The 22,843-nt window shown below is 39.1% G+C and overlaps 1 protein-coding gene across 1 annotated transcript in view; it reads right to left on the bottom strand.

Moving 5' to 3' along the window:
- GOLPH3 (golgi phosphoprotein 3) overlaps window positions 1-22,843 on the bottom strand; it is a 52,617-nt gene that overhangs the window by 5,681 nt on the left and 24,093 nt on the right. The window contains exons 2-3 of the mRNA XM_019982773.2: window positions 13,109-13,240; window positions 10,021-10,135 (exon numbers count right to left, since the gene is read on the bottom strand). Coding sequence (XP_019838332.2) covers window positions 10,021-10,135; window positions 13,109-13,240 — 247 coding nt within the window. The remainder of the gene's footprint in view (window positions 1-10,020; window positions 10,136-13,108; window positions 13,241-22,843) is intronic.

The raw sequence follows: 22,843 nt of genomic DNA, 5'->3' as shown, positions 1-22,843 counted from the left end.
CAGTGGTTAAGACTCCACACTTCCATTGCAAGGGATGCAGATTCAATCTCTGATTGGGAAACTAGGATCGCAAAACTTGGCCACAAAGAAAAAGAGAGAGAGAAAACAAACTTTTCAAATAAAAAACCATGGCAAATCAGCTTCCACCAAAAAAAAAAATCACTGCATTCAATTTTCTTGATAACTTCAAACATGAAAAGAGCTGAAATGTATCTGGGGCCTTATTAGATTTTAAAACTCAATAGTACAAAAGAAAAATATAACTCAGTAATAAATGAAATTCTACTTGTTTTCAATTTTTGGTATTAAATTAGCCCACACCTACATTTAATGTTAAAAAATCATTAACAAAAACAAAAAAGAAAAACCACGAACAGCAACTTGAAGAAGCACTATAGCACAGTAAAAGGGTTGTAAGAGCAAGTTCTGGAGCCAGACTACTTGGATCTAAATCCCAACTTGGTCATTTCCTCACTGTGCAACCCTGGGCAAAACTTCTCTATTCCTCTGTATCCGCTATGTAAAGCAACGAAAACAACTCTTTCCAGCTTATAAGGGTTATTATGAAGATTAAGTTAAAGATATATCAAGTTCTTAGAACAGACTGGTACGAGGCACGTTCTCAATAAACATTAGCTATGATTCACCTGTGTGCAACAATCAGCACTTTGGCAGCAAGAATTTATCCTATTAATAATGGTCTAAAAAAATCATATGAAGTACTGAGAATGCAGAATTAGTAAGACATACTTCTAACATGAATCAAGGCAAATTGGAAGTGGTCAAACAAGAGATGGCAAGAGTGAATGTCGCCACTCTAGGAATCAGCAAACTGAAATGGACTGGAATGGGTGAATTTAACTCAGATGACCATTATATCTACTACTGTGGGCAGGAATCCCTCAGAAGAAATGGAATGGCCATCATGGTCAACAAAAGAGTCCGAAATGCAGTACTTGGATGCAATCTCAAAAATGACAGAATGATCTCTGTTCGTTTCCAAGGCAAACCATTCAATATCACAGTAATCCAAGTCTATGCCCCAACCAGTAACGCTGAAGAAGCTGAAGTTGAACGGTTCTATGAAGACCTACAAGACCCTTTAGAACTAACACCCAAAAAAGATGTCCTTTTCGTTATAGGGGACTAGAATGCAAAAGTAGAAGTCAAGAAACACCTGGAGTAACAGGCAAATTTGGCCTTGGAATATGGAATGAAGCAGGGCAAAGACTAATAGAGTTTTGCCAAGAAAATGCACTGGTCGTAACAAACACCCTCTTCCAACAACACAAGAGAAGACTCTACACATGGACATCACCAGATGGTCAACACCGAAATCAGATTGATTACATTCTTTGCAGCAAAAGATGGAGAAGCTCTATACAGTCAGCAAAACAAGACCAGGAGCTGACTGTGGCTCAGACCATGAACTCCTTATTGCCAAATTCAGACTTAAATTGAAGAAAGTAGGGAAAACCACTAGACCATTCAGGTATGACCTCAATCAAATCCCTTATGATTATACAGTGGAAGAGAGAAATAGATCTGATAGATAGAGTGCCTGATGAACTATGGAATGAGCTTCGTGACATTGTACAGGAGACAGGGATCAAGACCATCCCCATGGAAAAGAAATGCAAAAAAGCAAAATGGCTGTCTGGAGAGGCCTTACAAATAGCTGTGAAAAGAAGAGGAGCGAAAAGCAAAGGAGAAAAGGAAAGATATAAACATCTGAATGCAGAGTTCCAAAGAATAGCAAGAAGAGATAAGAAAGCCTTCTTCAGCGATCAATGCAAAGAAATAGAGGAAAACAACAGAATGGGAAAGACTAGAGATCTCTTCAAGAAAATCAGATACCAAAGGAACATTTCATGCAAAGATGGGCTCGATAAAGGACAGAAATGGTATGGACCTAACAGAAGCAGAAGATATTAAGAAGAGATGGCAAGAATACACAGAAGAACTGAACAAAAAAGATCTTCACGACCCAGATAATCACGATGGTGTGATCACTGACCTAGAGCTAGACATCCTGGAATGTGAAGTCAAGTGGGCCTTAGAAAGCATCACTATAAACAAAGCTAGTGGAGGTGATGGAATTCCAGTTGAGCTATTCCAAATCCTGAAAGATGATGCTGTGAAAGTGCTGCACTCATTATACCAGCAAATTTGGAAAACTCAGCAGTGGCCACAGGACTGGAAAAGGTCAGTTTTCATTCCAATCCCAAAGAAAGGCAATGCCAAAGAATGCTCAAACTACCGCACAATTGCACTCATCTCACACGCTAGTAAAGTAATGTTCAAAATTCTCCAAGCCAGGCTTTAGCAATATGTGAACCGTGAACTTCCTGATGTTCAAGCTGGTTTTAGAAAAGGCAGAGGAACCAGAGATCAAATTGCCAACATCTGCTGGATCATGGAAAAAACAAGACAGTTCCAGAAAAACATCTACTTCTGTTTTATTGACTATGCCAAAGCCTTTGACTGTGCGGATCACAATCAACTGTGGAAAATTCTGAAAGAGATGGGAATACCAGACCACCTGACCTGCCTCTTGAGAAATTTGTACGCAGGTCAGGAAGCAACAGTTAGAACTGGACATGGAACAACAGACTGCTTCCAAATAGGAAAAGGAGTTCGTCAAGGCTGTATATTGTCACCCTGTTTATTTAACTTATATGCAGAGTGCATCATGAGAAACGCTGGACTAGAAGAAACACAAAATGGAATCAAGACTGCCGGGAGAAATATCAATCACCTCAGATATGCAGATGACACCACCCTTATGGCAGAAAGTGAAGAGGAACTCAAAAGCCTCTTGATGAAAGTGAAAGTGGAGAGTGGAAAAGTTGGCTTAAAGCTCAACATTCAGAAAACGAAGATCATGGCATTCGGTCCCACCACTTCATGGGAAATAGATGGGGAAACAGTGGAAACAGTGTCAGACTTCATTTTTGGGAGCTCCAAAATCACTGCAGATGGTGATTGCAGCCATAAAATTAAAAGATGCTTACTCCTTGGAAGGAAAGTTATGACCAACCTATATAGCATATTCAAAAGCAGAGACATTACTTTGCCAACAAAGGTCCGTCTAGTCAAGGCTATGGTTTTTCCTGTGGTCATGTATGGATGTGAGAGTTGGACTGTGAAGAAGGCTGAGCGCCGAAGAATTGATGCTTTTGAACTGTGGTGTTGGAGAAGACTCTTGAGAGTCCCTTGGACTGCAAGGAGATCCAACTGGTCCATTCTGAAGGAGATCAGCCCTGGGATTTCTTTGGAAGGAATGATGCTAAAGCTGAAACTCCAGTACTTTGGCCACCTCATGCGAAGAGTTGACTCATTGGAAAAGACTCTGATGCTGGGAGGGATTGGGGGCAGGAGGAGAAGGGGACGACAGAGGATGAGATGGCTGGATGGCATCACTGACTCGATGGACGTGAGTCTGAGTCAACTCCGGGAGCTGGTGATGGACAGGGAGGCCTGGCGTGCTGCGATTCATGGGGTCGCAAAGAGTCAGACACAACTGAGCGACTGATCTGATCTGACTTCTAACTATACAAACTGTAAATCAAGTGAAGGGAAAAATATTCATAATATAACTAACAGTACTGGCTAGAAGAAGATGTAAATATGGCCATAAAAACAATATGAGCCGAAAGCCCAGAGGAATAAGAAATTACCTGAGTTTGATTTTAAAGGGCACACACCTTTTCGAGGTTAGTCATGGCATTCATTTTTTTTTCACTGTTGTACCAACCCACTATCTCCCCAACAAATGCTTGCCTGCTCTACCTTTCACCAGTTTGGGTTTCGTTTTTTTTTTCTAATGTCACTGACAGGTGGTAGGCAGCCTAAGACACTAGGCAAGAATTGGCTAGGCTGTGTTTTCTGACATTCTTACATGACTTTGGGAAACTTAATAAACATAAAATAATAAACAGCCAAATTTACAAAAGCCCATAAAAAATTATAGTTCAAATCTATGGTTAATTAACTATACTTATAATAATAATCTGTCAGTTATCAAAGAAGTACTATTTCCTGGCAACTCACTAGTCAATCAGGAGGGTATTTGAGGTCTCAGAAAACCATCTATTCTCAAATAATGGGGGATGAGGGAGACTTTTAAGATTATTCTGAGAAACTCACAGATTTTTTCTTTGCAGACCTAAAAAAAAGAATCCCTGCAGTGCTGGTATACAGTGACTTTTTCCCCTCTCACTGGAAATAAATGGGTATTAGCTGTTTATAAGATAGTACAAGAAGTCATGCTAAGAAAGTTTATCCACATCTTATCTACAATTAAATCTTACATTGCAATCAAGAGAACAAGTATGCTTACAAAGTTCGTGTGACATATTTCTCAAATCTAAAATATGTTAGCTTAGTTTAGTGTTGCTACTAAAAAAAAGAAGAGCCTAAAATAATGTGTTCCATTTATGACTGGACCTTCTCACCGGCAATCATTTCTGCCTCAGAGGAAGTAAAAAAAAGGACTCAGACATCATCTTTTGAAGCAATTCCCTAGAAAACGGCAAATCTTGTGTGTTCACTCCAACAAAAATGTTTTTCAGATCTCCTCAGGTATATTTTTAAAATGAAATTCCCTAAGCAGAAAGCTGAACAAGTATAGGTAACATGTAAATATTGTTTAACACTACTTTGACTACTCCAAAAAAGGCAAAATAAAATAAAGGAGTGGTCAAAGTGTCTTGGCATCCTGACATTTCTATCTTTTAGTCTACTGGGCCTTTTGTTCAATTTTATTTTTTAATTTTTTAGTTGATTTACAATTGTGCCTTTTATTTTCAAATAACTAAATTAAGCTAAATATAAAGAATAAAGTTACCCCTGAGATTAGCATATTTAAGACAACAGTATAACTGACATGAGAGGAGGCGAGCTGGGTAAGTGAAGAGCAGATACAGTAGAGGTGTGTTAACCCACATGGGCTGTGTGTGCTCACTCAGTCACGTCCAAGTCTGTGACCCCACGGGCTTAGTCCACCAGGCTCCTCTGTCCGTGGGGATTCTCCAAGCAAGAATACTGGAGTGGGTTGCCATGCCCTCCTCCTAGGGGATCTTCCCAACTCTGGGATTGAACCCAGGTCTCCTGCATTCCAAGTGGATTCTTTACAGTCTGAGCCACCAGGGAAGCCCAGAGGTTTAACCTACACTATCTACTAAAGATTTAGCCCCTTCATTTTAAGCAGATGTTGAATGTCTTTTAAATACACTGCAACAAACCCCCAACAAACGAATACTATTCAAAATTCTAGATTACAAGATTTAACTATGACCTGTATTGTCATTCATCCTATATCATTTACTATGTGAAAAGACTTTTAAGTTATATAAGCATATTTTAAATGTATACATTTATAGTTCATTTTTTAAAAGAAGGAAACTGAGAAGTTTACACAGTTCTTTAAAACGTTACTTATATCCCACTGCCCAACAATTACTTCAGTGAAAAGGACACACTGGCAGGCACCTAAATAATTTCACTATAAAAAACTTCCATCTTCACATCATATTATCAAAAAAAGCAGCTGTGTTCATAAATTTGGCACTCCAGTGACATCTTGTGACCAAACTGATCAACTACATGTTTAAGACTTCAGAAAGCAAAAAAGCTATTCTCAAAATGGTAGTCTTTAAATAAACTTTTTAGTCTTTGCCTCCAATATATAAATTTTTTAACTAACAAGATATATAACTAATATCTGAAAATTGGTAGTTTTAACAGGCATATATACACTGCTGAGCATCGAAGAATTGATGCTTTTGAACTGTGGTGCTGGGGAAGACTCTTGAAGAGTCCCTTGGACTGCCAGAAGATCAAACCAGTCAATTCTAAAGGAAATCAGTCCTGAATATTCATTGGAAGGACTGATGCTGAAGCTCCAATACTTTGGCCACCTGATGCAAAAAGCTATTTCATTTGAAAAGACCCCAATGCTGGGAAAGGCTTAGGGCAGGAGGAGAAGGGGGCGACAGAGGATGAGATGGTTGGATGGCATCACTGAATCAATGCTCATGAGTTTAAGCAAACTCCAGGAGATAGTGAAGGACAGGAAGGCCTGGTGTGCTACATTTCGTGGGGCTTCAAAGAGTCAGACACAACTGAATGAATGAACAACGGTATGTACACCACAAATAATAGTAAGATGAACTCCTGGATATTCAACCTCCCACCCCAGGTAAAGAAGAAAGCTTTACTCCAGACTTCTTTATGCTGAAATTACAAGTCATTCCTATTATACATCAGGACTTTACATGCTTTTCTTGTATCTTCTCCGCCTCAGAGGTAAACCATAAGACCAACATAGGTTAATCATTCTTTTTTCTTTACATACAATCTCACTCCCTATGCATATGTATCCCTCAACAATATAGTACAATACATGGTTTTGAAAACCCAGAAATAAGAACAGAGTTAGCTGTGTAAGGACAGGCCCACCAATTTTTACCATGGCCTCTTCTTATCCCTCTGAACAGGAACACTTTCTTCTGTCTCATTTTTGCCCTTCAAAGGCCCAAACCAAGATCCACTTCCTCCAATTACTAAAGCTCCCAAGGATTTGTTTTCTCTGGGGTAATGCACTTATGGCAGAAAGTGAAGAAGAACTAAAGAGTCTCTTGATGAAAGTAAAAGAGGAAAGTGAAAAAGTTGGCTTAAAGCTCAACACTCAAAAAACAAAGATCATGGCAACCGGTCCCATCACTTCACGGCAAAGAGATGGGGAAACAGTGGTAACAGTGGCAGACTTTATTTTGGGGGACTCCAAAATCACTGCAGATGGTGACTGCAGCCATGAAATTAAAAGACACTTACTCCTTGGAAAGAAAGTTATGACCAACCTAGATAGCATATTAAAAAGCAGAGACATTACTTTGCCAACAAAGGTCCATCTAGTCAAGGCTATGGTTTTTCCAGTAGTCATGTATGGATATGAGAGTTGGACTATAAAGAAAGCTGAGCGCAGAAGAATTGATGCTTCTGAACTGTGGTGTTGGAGAAAACTCTTGAGAGTCCCTTGGACTGCAAGGAGATCCAACCAGTCCATCCTAAAGGAGATCAGTCCTGGGCGTTCATTGGAAGGACTAATGTTGAAGCTGAAACTCTAATACTTCGGCCACCTGATGCAAAGAGCTGACTCATCTGAAAAGACCCTGATGCTGGGAAAGACTGAGGGCAGGAGGAGAATGGGACGACAGAGGATGAGATGGTTGGATGGCATCACTGACTCAGACTCAATGGACATGAGTTTGAGTAAACTCCGGGAGTTGGTGATGGACAGGGAGGCCTGGCGTGCTGCAGTTCATGGGGTCACACGACTGAGTGACTGAACTGAACTGAATGCACTTACAGAAAATCGTACCATTAAACTCTAATCTGTTATTAGAAATATACAATTCTTGCCCAAATGGATTTTAAGACTTAGTATGGTAGCACTTCATTTTATGTTTTATAGTACTTACAGCAGTACTGCTGCAATAACTGGTATTTGATACCACTTATGATCTTGAAGCAACTAAAAAGTTTTACATTAACAAGCTAACCCACAGAACTGAACACTTAAAAATGGTTAAAATGTTGTTAAGTAGGATATAATTTTTTATTTAAAAAAATCAGCAAGCACTATCAGTACTTTAACTAGGTGGGAAGAAGATATTTTCTTAATTTAAAAGAAATGTGCTCTTTCTCCCACTCCAGATTCTTTGCTTTTATGCTAAAATTACTAATCATTCTTATTGTACATCAGGAACATGCAACCAAAGTACTACAGGTAATAGTATTTTGGCATTAACAGCCATACTGAACTTCACAGGATGCTGTTTAAAAAAAATTTTTTAAGGTACTTTCTAAGTATTAGCTTTCTGGTTTACACAAGTTCCTAACTTAAATGGGCTCTGTTTCATAAAGTCTTAATTATATTTACTACTTCTGAGAAACAGTTATAAACTTCTGCCCTCCTTTCACTCCTTAATCAGCTAAAAACAGTGCATACCAGCTCAAGTTGAAAACCATGTTCAATTATCATATAACTTGAGTACTGGATAAGCTACATGCAAAAAACATTACATTAACATGTAAAGTCTAAGAAGTATATAGTCACCTTAAACGGTAAGATTCAACTCTTTGCAAGTCATACTCCCTGCATGGCATGTGCACATGACAAGCATATAAACTATCAAAGGAAATCTGGTGGTCTAAGATACAGTATTCAACCACATTCCCGTGTGACGTTAGCACATACAGTGTAAGATAGAGAGATCACTGACGGAGGGAGCGTCCGGAAACACCTTCACAGTGTTAAGTTGCACCACAGTGGATATCAAAAACACTGACTTAAGGCAAGACCCACTATATACCACAAAAAGAACTTTAACACTCTTACTTCCCAAAAAAGCTAATGACAACTTTAAGAAACGCTCTTTTTGGTCAGTTGAGAATCTAATTACAAATTCTAATTTGCATACCATACGTAGTAACGGGCCAGCAAAGGCAGTACAACACAAGCAGGACACAAAGACTCCAGAGAATGCAGAAACAGTCTGTCAGGGTACAGTTAGAAGTTATTAACACTTCTATTTTCATCTGGAAAATCACATTTGCTAATTTTTAACATGTAGAGTTAATATTCATACCCTCACTGAGCCTTGTCAATGGCTACGGTTTGCCAAACAGGTGGAAGGCTCATGCAAAGAGGGCTGACAGTGTTCTGAGCACTGTGACACAGTCCTGGTACGTGATGGGTAAGCACCTAGTTTTAACTAAACAAACTTTCAGCAAATGGGTAAAGTAATTTTAAGATTTCCTACAATAAAAAAAATTGGAATTGAACACAACACCAACATCACAAGCACAAAGAAGGAAAAAGGGTCACATTAAAGTTTCTCTTACTCAATGAGGTAAAAAGAAAATTTATCAACAGATCTACCAGAGTGTGGGCCAAAATAACCTCTCAAAATTACCAAGACAATCTTGTGAAAATTTATGTTCTTCACAAAAAAGAAGAATGAACTCTGCCAGAAATGTAAAGTACTCATTTATTGCTCTATTAGCTAAGTTTGGAATATGTACATTTATGTTTCAAAAAACATGCAAAACTCAATCTTTTACTGATATAAGAACATCTTCACAATACAACTATTACTTTAGAAATTCCATTGATAAGTAAGAAAAATGACATCATGTTAATTACTCATCTCTGATAACCTCCAAATGTTTTTGAAAGGTACTCTAAATAGTAATGTATTTGGACATGAAATGAGAATAAATATACATAGAAACTATGTTTTATATAATAGTAGAGAGGAAGAGCAAGGTAACTCAGGTCCTATACTCAAGGAGTTCACTATCTAGTAGGTTAGACAAATATACAAGCACCTTTAAAATAAATGTAGTCATCAGTGCTATCAACAGGTAGCTGTTCCTTCATATGGCTGCACTTCCTGTCTCCTTAAAGTTAGGGGAGGCCATGTGACTTGTTCTGACCAATGCAGCCTGAACCACACAACATTTCTGAGCAGAAATTTAAGAGCCCAGGTGATCTTTATACTTTTCTTCTCTTTACACTAGTGACTGACAATGCTCCCGATGGTGGCAGCTCCATCTGCCTGGCTGCCAAAGTGAGAATGAAGTGGTCTGTGACTGATTTGTACAGCATGAGTGAGAAATGAGCTTCTGTCTTAAGCCACTGAGGTTTTAGGGTTGTTTGTTTACACAGCTTAACCTAGCCCATCCAGAATAAGGTAGCATGAAATAATTTTGACAAAGAATGGCAGGAGCTCTAAGGAAGTATACATAATCTCAGTCACACCTGCTGTCTCATTAAAGGTAATGAAATTTTAAAAACCACTGTTTTCCCCATTTACTGACTAATTCACTCTCAAGTTTGTCTACCACTAAACAAATTTGTGACTATTTGTCCAAGTTCCTTTCAAAAGGATTTTAAATTTTTACAAAAATCTTTCTAAGAATTCAGTTTTCAGCTTATACACAGAAGCTTACCGCTAAGTAATTCAATCCAGTTTTGGACCGTTTCTGGAGGCTGAGTCTCCTTAACATGCTTCAGAGCTTCATCAAGAAGAACATCCCCTGTTGGAGCATCTGACTTACAAATCACCTACAATGTAATCAATAAGAATCACATGATCTATTTGATCTCTTTAGATAAAAAAAAAAATTATGTAAACATTTCACCATGCTTAAAGCTCCAAGTGTTCACGCAGTTATCAAAGTTCAGATTTTAAATTAATTCCACAGTAAGAAAATCCAGTATTTAACCTAACCAGATTAGCCACAATCATAAATGAAAATATAACATAAACGAAAATGTGCCTTAATGAGTAAAGCAAAATGGTAGAAGAGTTTATACTCACTGCAATTCCCTTCACTGCTAAACCTTGAGCTATGTGATACAGAAAATCATTTTTCAAACATTTATTAGTTACAGAAACAGACTCAATTACATATCTGAATTTGGTACATAATAAAGGTGACATTTCATATAGACATTACTAAAACAACTGGCTAAAAAATTAGAGGTAAAAAGTAAGACTTGGCTCCTCAGAGCTTATACTGCAATAAAAGATAGATTTAAATATGAAATATAATAGAATGAGAAAGTTTTCTCAAAACTGTGACAACCAGCAGAAACCCTGGAAATACCAATAGGTTCGATTACATAAAGATTTTAAATACTATAAAACATTAAGTTAAGATGGATATAGAATCCACTTGAAGAACAGAACAATCCAAGGGACTTCCCTAGTGGTCCAGCAGTTAAGACTCTGTGCTTCCAAAGCAGGGGACGTGGGTTCCGCCCCTGGTCAGGAAACTAAGACCCCACATGCTGTGTGGTGCAAAAGAGTAGAAAAATCCAGAAGTAGGGGATGACATTAGAAAACACTACACTGCTTTAGAGTTTTTTAAAGCCTTCCATGACACTCTTGGCTAAACAAATCTCTAGCTGAAATTCTGTAATATCAAAGCTTAATTTGTTATATTATTGATCTGTTAGCTATTAAAATATTATGAAATTTAACAATATTATTTTTAAAATGGGAGTCTTCTTGAAAACTTGTCATTGACAGCATATCCTTTTCTCTTTGATCAATCTTGGCACATTATTGACTGGGGGATTTTGGCAAAAACTGACCCCTGTGGCAAGTGATTTGATGAGTAAGTGAATACTGAAACATCGCTGGTCAATAACGTTCAGGTACAAAAGACTAACGTATTAATATGTCTCTGGTCAATAATGAGCTATAAAAGGTTAAAGAGAATATAGTATCTATTTCGGAGACAACATGACCCAATGGAAATATAATTAGAGCCAGAAATACAAGCCACGAATCTATTTTTAAATTGTTTAGTAGTTACATTTAAAAAGAAAAATAAGTACAATTAATTTTAATACATTTGATTTAACCCACCATAGCCAAAATATTGACATGTAATTGAGATATTTCACATTCTTATTTTTCCATAGTAAGTCTTCAAACAGCCAGTGTGTTTTTATTTACAGCATGTCTCAATTTGCATGACCCACATTTCAAGTGTCTATTTCACAGACATGTGGCTGGTGGCCACCATACTGGACAGAGCAGATATAGAACCCTTTCATTATCACAGAGAGTTCGACTGGAGAGTGCTATTCTGGGCCATGCTTGTAGTAGGGTGTCAGAATAAGAAAAAATAAAAAGCCCTGGGATAAAAAGTTGTATGTCTGTATGCTGTGGTCATGCCACCACTTCTTACTTTCCATTAACTCCTGAAATCGATTGCCATCTGGCCTCAACACACTGCATTGCCCATCATTTTGAGACAGGTGTCAGGATTATAATAAACTGGGTATAGTTGGATATTTTTTCTTAGGTCAGGTATCCATAATATTAATGTAACATTACTTGTAATTTTTATTACTATTAGTAATTAATGTATATATTTCACTGATAATTAAAAATTCCTAAGGTTTTTGTCCCCCATAAATCTATGGTTGCACAGTAAAATGGAAATAAAAATTATATTCTGCTTTATGACAAATATCTAAAACAGTAATTTCAAAATTAATCTCATGCCAGTTCATTTGACTCTACTTTAAATGACTAAATTTAATTTTAATATTCCATGAGGAATATTTCCTGCTATACCACGTCTACTGTGTATATAATTTTCAAAAATATATTCTTTCCGATAGGATTATTATTCTATCTGGTATATCAATCAAAAAATGTTCAGTTTTCACCCTAAAGCATTTTGGATTTCATCATAACACAATGCATTATGAAAAAAATAGTTTTGAAACACCCTACATCCCCCAAGAAACAATGACAGACGAAGAGAAATGGCCTTGAATATTTTAGACTAAAATGAAAGTTAAAAATTCTAGACACTAGTCAATAACACCTATATTAACACAGACCGTAACAATGGAGAGGAGGAGATCTGAAAAGTATTTGTATTCTGGCAGAAAGATCGATTGCCTATGGGTGGTTAATTTGCACAGTATCACTTTTGAGTAGTTATGTCAAGTCTTCCAAATCATGGTTTTCAGAAATAGCAAATAAACTTTGGGAGTCTTTTTGAATATGCAGGAGGCAACGGCCAATGATCCTAACAATGAATTACATTACTCATTATGTACAAAGAACCAAAAAAATCAAAGATGAAAAAAAAAGATACGGAATCATGATTCAATAAAGATTTAACTTTAAAATCAACTTCTTTAACTTCTGAAAGCTATTAGTAAAACAACATGGTTCTACTGTATAATACAGCAAACTTATTCAATATCCTTTAATAAGCCACAATGGAAAATAATATAAAAAACAATGTACAGGATCTCAGACCTATCCAAGAGGCTGTCTCCTGGGCTAAAGTCTTCAGTAAGGTCCTCAATAAAACTCAACTTGAAATTAAAAAAAAAAAAAAAAAGAATATATGTATACATATAACTGAATATAATATAGCAGGAATTAGCACAGTGTAAATCAACTATACTTCAATACAATAGAAAACTATTAGTAGAAACATTCTTCATCTTTAGGCAGCACAAACTCTTCAAAAAGGCTATGTTACATAGGCCCCCTCTTACCTTTCTTGTTAATAGACTTTTACGTCTCATTCCACAAGCCTCTAGCTGTAACCTTCCTCTCAACGCTAATTCAATCAACATACACCCACGTAATCCAGATGATATACAGTCATTCCAAAACGATGTGTAACCCTATTTAAAAAAGAGAAAACAAAAGAGTTAATTTACTTTGGAGTCAAGAAAATAAGTATTTTTTAGCCAAAGCTATTTCTCGTGCCTTTTACCTTTCATATCTTTCTCTAATTAAAATCAAAATACTGAAAAAATACAAGTACTATACATTATTAAACTAGGATTTTCAAGAACTTACTGTCTTTTCACCACTTTCTTACAAGTAACTTTGGAAGTCACTAAGTTATGTGCTAATTAGGCCCTTTCAGACTTCAGGGCTCACCCATTCAGTTAACCTCAGATCATAGTGGTTTACAACATGGGCAAAAGCAGCAGCTCAGGAAAAATAATCTAGTCCAATGCGGCCTCATGCAGAATTAGAACATCATTCAATGCTGTTTAGGATAAAAACACAAGGTTAAATTTAGATGAATATATCAGAAAACTTAGGCATGGGGTCATGCCTAGTACTCTGAATAACAAACTGTAAAGCAATCAGATTCCGGCACCCCCCAACACACAACCCCAGGAGAAATTTAAGGGCAATAACCAAGGTGGATAAAAAAGCCAGACAAAATGAGACTGATAGATATCTAGGGATTTGGGAATACTCAAGTGAAAACAGGCACTCTTTGAGAGCGAACAACTGGGTCTGTCCAAATTACAAAGCCATGAAGAGTTGCCAACTACTAAAGTACTCTACTTCCCAGGTGGCACCAGTGGTAAAGAATCTGCCTGCCAGTGCAGGAGACCCAAGAGACGTGGGTTTGATCTGTGTTAGGAAGATTCCCTGAAGGAGGAAATGGTTACCCACTCCAGTATTCTTGCCTGGAGAATTCCATGGACAGAGGAGCCTGGCAGGCTTCAGTGAGTACTCAACTCTGAAGAGAAATCAGCAGCTGTCACTAGTCCTGTTTAAAACTCAGAATAAGGTAACATACAATTTTGGTGGGAGGGAAAACAGGTCAAAGGATTCTTTGAAGAAAGGAGGGCCTAGACTCAGGGTTATGGGGCTCTGTTGGGGTCAGTCTTGGTGCTCTGCCAGGCCACCGTGGGCAGCTTGTATTTAAGATGATGACTATCACGGTCCACGCGACTTCACTTTTGACACAGGAACTTAAATGGCGAAGCTACCCTTCTGAGAATGAAGGCTTTGAGAAAATGAGAGTTTAGACTAAGGGAGCCACAAGGAGATCAACATTAAGAAGCAGGTTTACAGGACTTTCCTGGTGGTCCAGTGGATAACACGCCACACTCCCAATGCAGGAGCCCAGATTCAATCCTTGGTCAGGGAGGTAAATCACACATGCCAAAACTAAGACCCAATGCAGCCATATAAGTGTGTGTTTGTTCGGTTGGTTTTTTGTTTTTTTTTTTTAAATTTGTTTAAAAATAAAGAAGCCGGACTTCCCTGGTGGTATAGTGGGTAAGAATCCGCCTTCCAATGCAGGGACACAGGTTTGATCCCTGGTCCAGGAAGATTCCACATGCCATGGGCAACTAAAGCCCACATGTCTAGAGCCTGTGGGCCACAAGAAAAGCCACCACAATGAGAGGCCCGCAGGCCACAAAGATGAGTAGCCCCAGCTCATCACAACTAGAGAAAGCGCATGCAGCAATGAAGACCCAAAACAACCAAGTACTTTATAAATAAATAAATATTTTTTAATTTATATAAAAAATAAAGAAGCAGACTTAAATGTGAGGCAGGGGAAGCAGATATTGTTTAGATTTGAGGGGATTCTTTTAAACTTAGTTTTTTTTAGGGATCTGGTTAAATTAAGATCACTAGAAATTTAGCTAAGTAGTTAATAAGACCAGTAACGTACAGATGTTGGGTAAAATCCATGGCTTGTGTATCCATCCAATACAATTAAAGCTCTAGGAAGCCCAGAAATGGATTCAAATGAAATCAAAGTTATAGCTATCTGGCTTCAACGGGCCTGGACATACAGATGGGAGTTCCCAGGTGAGCCTCTACAAACTATAAATAATAGAGTATACCTCTTAAGACAGTGATGGATCAAGTACAGGACCATGCCCTGTCTCTGCAGCCTGCAAATTTCTGATGAACAGTACTAATTAGAAATTTAGGGACTTCCCTGGCAGTCAGTCCAGTGGTTAAGAGTCTGCCTTCCAATGCAGGGGGTGTGTATTCGATGGCTGGTCGGGAACTAAGATCCCATGCTCAGGGCAACTAAGCCTGTTCGAGGCCAGCAAAGATCCAGTGCAGCTAAAAACAATACACAATAAAAATTAAAAGAATGATCGATTTCACCTTAGAAAAAAGGGAGAGGGGAGAATCTTACATTTGCTAGCAGACAACAAAATACACCTCAACCTCAACTGCCCTGAGAATAAAGGTATACCCAGAGAAGTTAGCAAAATGGAGTATTTAACAGGACTTCAAAGATTTACATGTAGTGAATGGCTTTTGGGCATTAACATTAACGACACATACTTAAACAGAATTAACTTCACGTGGGAAAACAGACAAATGGACATGGACAGTTCTGTACCAAAGCTTCTGGGACTCATACACAATATTCCAAAGATCAGTGAAGCCACCAAAACCATACCAAGCAGGCTGACGACGCCTGCCAAAATCCACATCATAAAAGTATGATCAGGAATTAAGCAAGTTGCCAGAAGCAGGAGAGAAAAGGGGAGTTGTTTAGTCGCTAAGTCATGCCTAACTCTTTTGCAACCCCATGGACTCTAGCCCCGCCAGTCTCTGTTCATGGGATTCTCGAGGCAAGAATACCAAAGTGGGTAGCCATTCCCTCCTTCAGGGGATCTTCCTGACCCAGGGGTCGAACCCGTGTCTCCTGCATTGGTAGGCAGATTCTTTACCACTGAGCCATGAGGGAAGCCCATAGCTGAACAAAAATATTTTATATTACTGGATAAGATGGTGGCAATGCCATCCTTGAGAATTAAGTATATTAGAAGGAAGCAGTACACTGGAAAGAGCCAACTGAATTTGGTCACGACCTAGGCCAGCAAGATTCTGCAATGAATCCATGTCATTTTTACACATACAAGCAAAGCTACTGAAGCTGGGGCACCAGCTTAGATCCTGCCAAGTGCTAAAGAGCACTTCCATCTTTTAATCTCTAGTGCTAACCATACAACTACATTTTACTGATCTCCAAACATAAGTTTAGTCTCTCTATATGAGATGATGGAAGCTAACTAAACTTACTGTGGTAATCATTTCACTATATAGGCCTACCTCGGTTTGGTAAATATCTGAGATATCACAGAATTGTTTCCAGACCACAGGAACAAAGCCAGTATCACAAGAAGTGAGTCACACAAATGTTATGGCTTCCCAGTGCACATAAAAGTTAATATATACACTACACTATACTACTACTACTACTACTACTACTACTACTAAGTCGCTTCAGTCATGTCCGACTCTGTGCGACCCCACAGACAGCAGCCCACCAGGCTCCGCCGTCCCTGGAATGCTCCAGGCAAGAACACTGGAGTGGGTTGCCATTTCCTTATAACCAAAAAAATAGAAAATGTATATACCTTAGTTTTAAAATTCCTTATTGCTAATTTAAAAACACCTTTAATTTGTAAAACATATGGTATCTGTGAAGCACAGTAAAGCAAAGCACAATAAAATAAGGTATGCCTGCATGTGTAAATTAAACCACAATACTGTACACCTTAAATTTATACAGGGATGTATGTCAATTATTTCTCAATAAAACTGAGGGGGAGAAGTTGTATCTCTGGTATTGGGATGCATTTAAAAATAGATGGTATCTTGAAAGAAATACAGTATTATAGCTAATGCTGCTGCTGCTAAGTCGCTTCAGTCGTGTCCGACTCTGTGCGACCCCACAGACGGCAGCCCACCAGGCTCCCCCGTCCCTGGGATTCTCCAGGCAAGAACACTGGAGTGGGCTGCCATTGCCTTCTCCAGTGCATGAAAGTGAAAAGTCAAAGTGAAGTCGCTCAGTCGTGTCCGACCCTCAGTGACCCCATGGACTGCAGCCTTCCAGGCTCCTCCACCCATGGGATTCTCCAGGCAAGAGTACTGGAGTGGGGTACCATTGGTTAACCTAAACCCATGGAAGAGAGGACAGACATGGGGCACAAGCCTCACAGGTGCACAGCAGTCAGATGAAGAACTGGCATCTAACTTGTCAGTTACTAGGAGCCTTAAAACTTGGTCAGACTGGCTGACTGACCATCCAAATCTAGGCAGACCACCAATCTACCTGACTTCTCAGTGCGAAAGACTTCATCAGAGCAGGTAACAACACACCAGCCCGGGGATTTGTCCTCAGATAAAACACCACTCCTGAAACAATTACAAGGACTTGTGGTCTAAATAGGAAGGTTATATATTCAGGGCATGAATGTGTTTTTGCCCTAGTAAAAATCTTATACCGTATCTATCAAAAGGGCAGTTCAGTTCAGTTGCTCAGTCATGTCCAACTCTTTTGAGACCCATGAACAACAGCACTCCAGGCCTCCCTGTCCATCACCAACTGCCAGAGTCTACCTAAACCCATGTCCATTAAGTCGGTGATACCATCCAACTATGTCATCCACTGTCGTCCCATTCTCCTCCTGCCTTCAATCATTCCCAGCATGAGGGTCTTTTCACATGAGTCAGTTCTTCACATCAGGTGACCAAAGTATTGGAGTTTCAGCTTCAGCATCAGTCCTTGCAATGAATATTCAGGAATGATTTCCTTTAGGATGGACTGGTTGGATCTCCTTGCAGTCCAAAGGACTCTCAAGAGTCTTCTCCAACACCACAGTTCAAAATCATCAATTTTTCAGCACTCAGCTTTCCTTATAGTCCAACTCTCACATCCATACATAACTACTGAAAAAACCAGGGCTTTGACTACCCTAGCTTAATCCAAAAATAGGGTACTAGCACTCAAAGTTCAGGGTCACATGAAGGGAGAACCACTGGCCAGGCAATCAGCTTAGTGACAAAGCAGCAGCACTCCATTAGGAATACCAGTAGCCACAGGATCTTGAGGATGTCCTCTACTCACTGCAGAAGACTCAACTTCTGGGTCCTGAAGGAGGTTAGAGAACCACACACACACACACACAAACACACACACACACAAAAACTATTTGGGGGCCCTACAAGTTTAAGGTTAGGATCAGAATCAGCTATTTCCAAAATATAATAATGGAAGAGGCAGAGATATGCTAAGTAGCAGTGGATCACACACTACCCCCACAAGAATCCAGAGAAACAGGATTTCATTAGGCCTGGGTCCAAAACAAGGGGAAACACTGAAGAACAGATGGTCCCATGAAGACCCTAACATGGCTGTCCTGGGGAGCTGAAATGCTAGAAAATCAAATCAGGCACATTTGAAAGTCATACCACGTGCAGCTCACAAGTGTGTTAGTCACTCAGTCGTGTCCAACTCTTGGCAACCCCATGGACTGTAGCCTGCCAGGCTCCTCTGTCCATGGAATTCTCCAGGCAAGAATACTGAAGTGGGTTGCCATTTCCTCCTCCAGGGGATCTTTGCAACTCAAGGATCGAATCCGGATCTCCTGCATTGAAGGCAGATTCTTTACTGTCTGAACCACCAGGGAAGTCTAAGTCTTCAACAAAATCAAGACTAGAATACAAGACGCAGGCAATCAGAAGGCCCTGGAAGCTAATTCAAAGCACCTCTACTTGCCTATTACCAAAATTTAATAATAACAACTAATGATAACCAGGTAGGTGGAGACTTTCCCAACAGAATGCCAGCTAAACTGACTACAGAGTGCTCCTATCAATCTTACATTTTTGGTAACACTCAGCATCTCCAACTCAGACAAATGGCCAATCTTTAGGCAGACCTCACAAGAAGCTTGTAACTTTAAGTGGGATATATGATCTTTACCATATAGTATGCCACTCAGAAGCAAGGAGCAGAACAGAAAGAATGAAGGCACAGGAATGAATGAGGCAATGACACCAGAGACAAGCTCTGCCCTTCAGTGGGCAGTTCCAAGATCTAAACGTAGGGGACAGAGAATACATGCAGTAATCTGACATTACTGCAGATCTAAGCAACAACCTCCAACACAACTTTTTCTCAGCGATGAGATAAAATTTACTTCGATCTTTATTTGCCTGATTCCCTTTTTCTTCTCAAGTGGCTCCACTTGGGGAGGATTTCAAAGGGAAATGTTCACTGGGGCCCCTAAATATGCTAACATTGAATTCTCATCATTCAACTTTTGAGTTCCAGAATATTTAACCAGAAGCCTTTTATTGTTTAAGACTAACTGTTGTTAATACATGGACAAGGTATAGACAACAGTTTTCATATTTTACGAGCATGTTTCTGTTTTTATGCACAAAGTATTTCCAAATGAAATGACTAAAAACAACATATCTGTATATAATGTTTGATTCTATTGTGACCACTGTTTCAGAAATGGCACAGACTTTCCTCAGCAAAAGAAAATATCAGGTTTCCAAAAACATTTGGGATTTACTATAGGTGGTGCTACCAGTAAAGAACCTGCCTGCCAATGCAGGAGACAAGAGACGACGGTTCAAACCCTGCATCAGAAAGATCCCTTGGAGGGCACAGCAACCCACTCCAGTATTCTTGCCTGAAGAAACTCATGGACAGAGGAGCCTGGTGGGCTACAGTCCACAGGGTCACAAAGTCGGACATGACTGAAGCAACTGAGCACACACGCACCAAACTCACTCCAAAAGTTGTACTACTGAGACCACTCTTGGCTCACATCCACCTTTTAGAAACTTGCCCTCTACAGATTTTACAGAAAGGGATGACTATTCTGCCAAATCTAATTGGACCAGGATGGGTACATTAAAGTTCTCCTCCTGGGAATCTGAACTTGGCACACACAGGCTGTATCATTTAGGTGAGCATGGACAATAGAGATGTAACTGGTTATGTGGATTCAGAAGTCACTGGCCGTTCTTCACAAATGCAACCAGAGAATGATGATAAACAGAAAGGAACAGAAGAGAGACATGCAGACATGAGAGAACATACAGTGTAAGGCAGACCCAGACATACACATAGAGACACGGAGAAAAGCATCCTAACAACAGAATTGTGCCTGTATCTGGGTTGTACCTCTAAACCTTATTTCCAAAAGACTGACCTGTATCTCCTTTCCTTAGGTTACTTGCAGAAATTTCTGTTCTTGCAAGCAGCTAACTTTTAGTAATGCCAAAAGGAATTTAATGAAATATTAAATCAGTGGTATCTGAAAAAGTTTGTGTATAGAAACTATAACTAAAAGATTCATCACAGGCTAAAAAAATATTATGCATGGCCAAGGAATTCAAATTTGCATACATAAACTCCAGTACTTTGGCCACCTCATGCAAAGAGTTGACTCATTGGAAAAAACTCTGATGCTGGGAGGGATTGGGAGCAGGAGGAGAAGGGGACAACAGAGGATGAGATGGCTGGATGGCATCAGCAACTCAATGGATGTGAGTTTGAGTGAACTCCGGGAGATTGTGATGTTCAGGGAGGGCTGGCATGCTGTGATTCACGGGGTTGCAAAGAGTCAGACATGACTGAACGACTGAACTGAACTGAACTGAACCTTAAGTTGTTATTAGAACACCAGTAAGTGTGAGAGTGACAAGGGTAGTGGCTTGAAAACCAGTGGTAGTGAAAACAAACAGCAGTCCCAGCAACAAAACGAACCTGTCAGACAGCAAATTAGGGACTGTGATTATCAAGTGCCACATTCCAATTAATCTCATCTAACTAGAAGCAAATGAAATCCCAACATTGTTAACCTTAAAAGACAGAAAATACACACACACTAAGAGACACATTAATAATTTACTTATACATCAAACCCAAACTGAGGGACACTCTATCAAATAATGAGTAAAGAACTAAAGGAAACCACATTTAAAGAATTAGTGGGAAAAATGACAATGATTCATTAATAAAAATAACGATTCATCAAATATTGAACCTCAGTTAAGAGAATGAAATTCTTTAGTTAAGAAATATCACTGAATGAACCATATAATTACTCTTATTTTTCCCACTGTTTTCTTTTTCAACCTTTTATTTTCAGGAATTCTTTAAAAAAAGAGCTAATGCCTATTGTATATACTTCACTGAAAAAAGTTTATTTTAGGTTTCTCTTGTATTCTTGAAGTAAAACAAGTTCAGCTAGTTCTTTTTTAATTTTATTTTATTTTTAAACTTTATATAATTGTATTAGTTTTGCCAAATATCAAAATGAATCCGCCACAGGTGTATCTCCTAAGGAAATGATCTAGCCGAAGTCCAAGAATAAAAGAGATCACTGTTGTCCTTCTCTATTATTAATTCTTAAATGGATAGTAGATCCAAAAATAACTGGAGAGGCGAAAAGAGGAAGAAAAACTAATCAACATGTGTAGAAATTGCTCGAAAGAACGAAGTATGGATGGATTAATTGATGTACTTGGGAAAAGGTTAAAACGTCTTGTTTTCCTGGTTAATGCATAATACAAGTTGTGTTACTATCTGAAGGTAATTGGGAAACTATGATATATCTGCCAAAACTCATAAATGTTATACTAGCAACCATCTGTTTGAAAATAGGGGAATAAAGGTCTTTTTTTTCCTATCCAAAGAAAAAAAGTATGACTGGGACTTCTCTGGTGGCATGGCGGATAAGAATCCACCTGCCAATGCAGGGGACACAGGTTTGATCCTTGGTCCAGGAAGGTTCCACAGCCTGTGAGCCACAGCTAATGAGCTTCTGTGCCACAACTACTGAAGCCCACATGCCTTAGGGCCAGCAACTCGCAACTAAGCCCAAGTGCTGCAATTAAAGAAGCCTGTGTGCCTACAGACTTCCACAGCAAGGGAAGCCAGCACAGTGAGAAACCTATGCACCACAACTAGAGAGCAGCCCTCACTCTCTGCAACTAGAGAAAGCCTGCATGCAGCAGTAAAGACCCAGCACAGCCAAAAATAAGTAAATGTAGCAGTGTGAATATGTCACACACACACACACACTATGACTATAGTGAAAAGTTTACTAGAGGAGCTCAACAGTAGATGAGAGATGAGAAAGAGTCAATGAACTTGAATTTGAATTTAAAGAACAAGACGGAAAGTAATGAAGAACAGGAAAAGCCTCAGTGGGCTTCCCTTGTGGCTCAGCTGTAAGCCACTGTAAAAAAGAATTTGCCTGTACTGCAGGAGACCTGGGTTCAATCCCTGGGTTGGGAGGATCTCTTTAAGAAGGGAAAGGCTACCCACTCCAGTATTCTGGCCTGGAGAATTCCATGGACTGTATAGTCCATGGGGTCGCAAAGAGTCAGACATGACTGAGTGACTCGCACTTCACTTTCACTTCAGAGAGTAGTGTTCAAGCAAGTCTCCCAGTAGCGACAAGAGCCTCAAAAAGAGGAGAAAGCAGAAAAAATAGTAACTGAAAACTTCCCCAAATATGGTGAAAAATATTCATTGAAGATCCAGAGCATCATACCCAGATGCATCACAGTCAAACTGCTGACATTAAACAAAGAGTATATATTATATACTGGAAAAGCAACAAGAAAAAAACAACTTATCCCATTTAAGGGAACAATACAATTACCAGATAACCTCTCACTAGAAA

Source organism: Bos indicus, chromosome 20, assembly GCF_029378745.1.
Source record: "Bos indicus isolate NIAB-ARS_2022 breed Sahiwal x Tharparkar chromosome 20, NIAB-ARS_B.indTharparkar_mat_pri_1.0, whole genome shotgun sequence".
NCBI classification, from domain to species: Eukaryota; Metazoa; Chordata; class Mammalia; order Artiodactyla; family Bovidae; genus Bos; species Bos indicus.
This window is presented reverse-complemented; position numbering and strand designations above follow the sequence as displayed.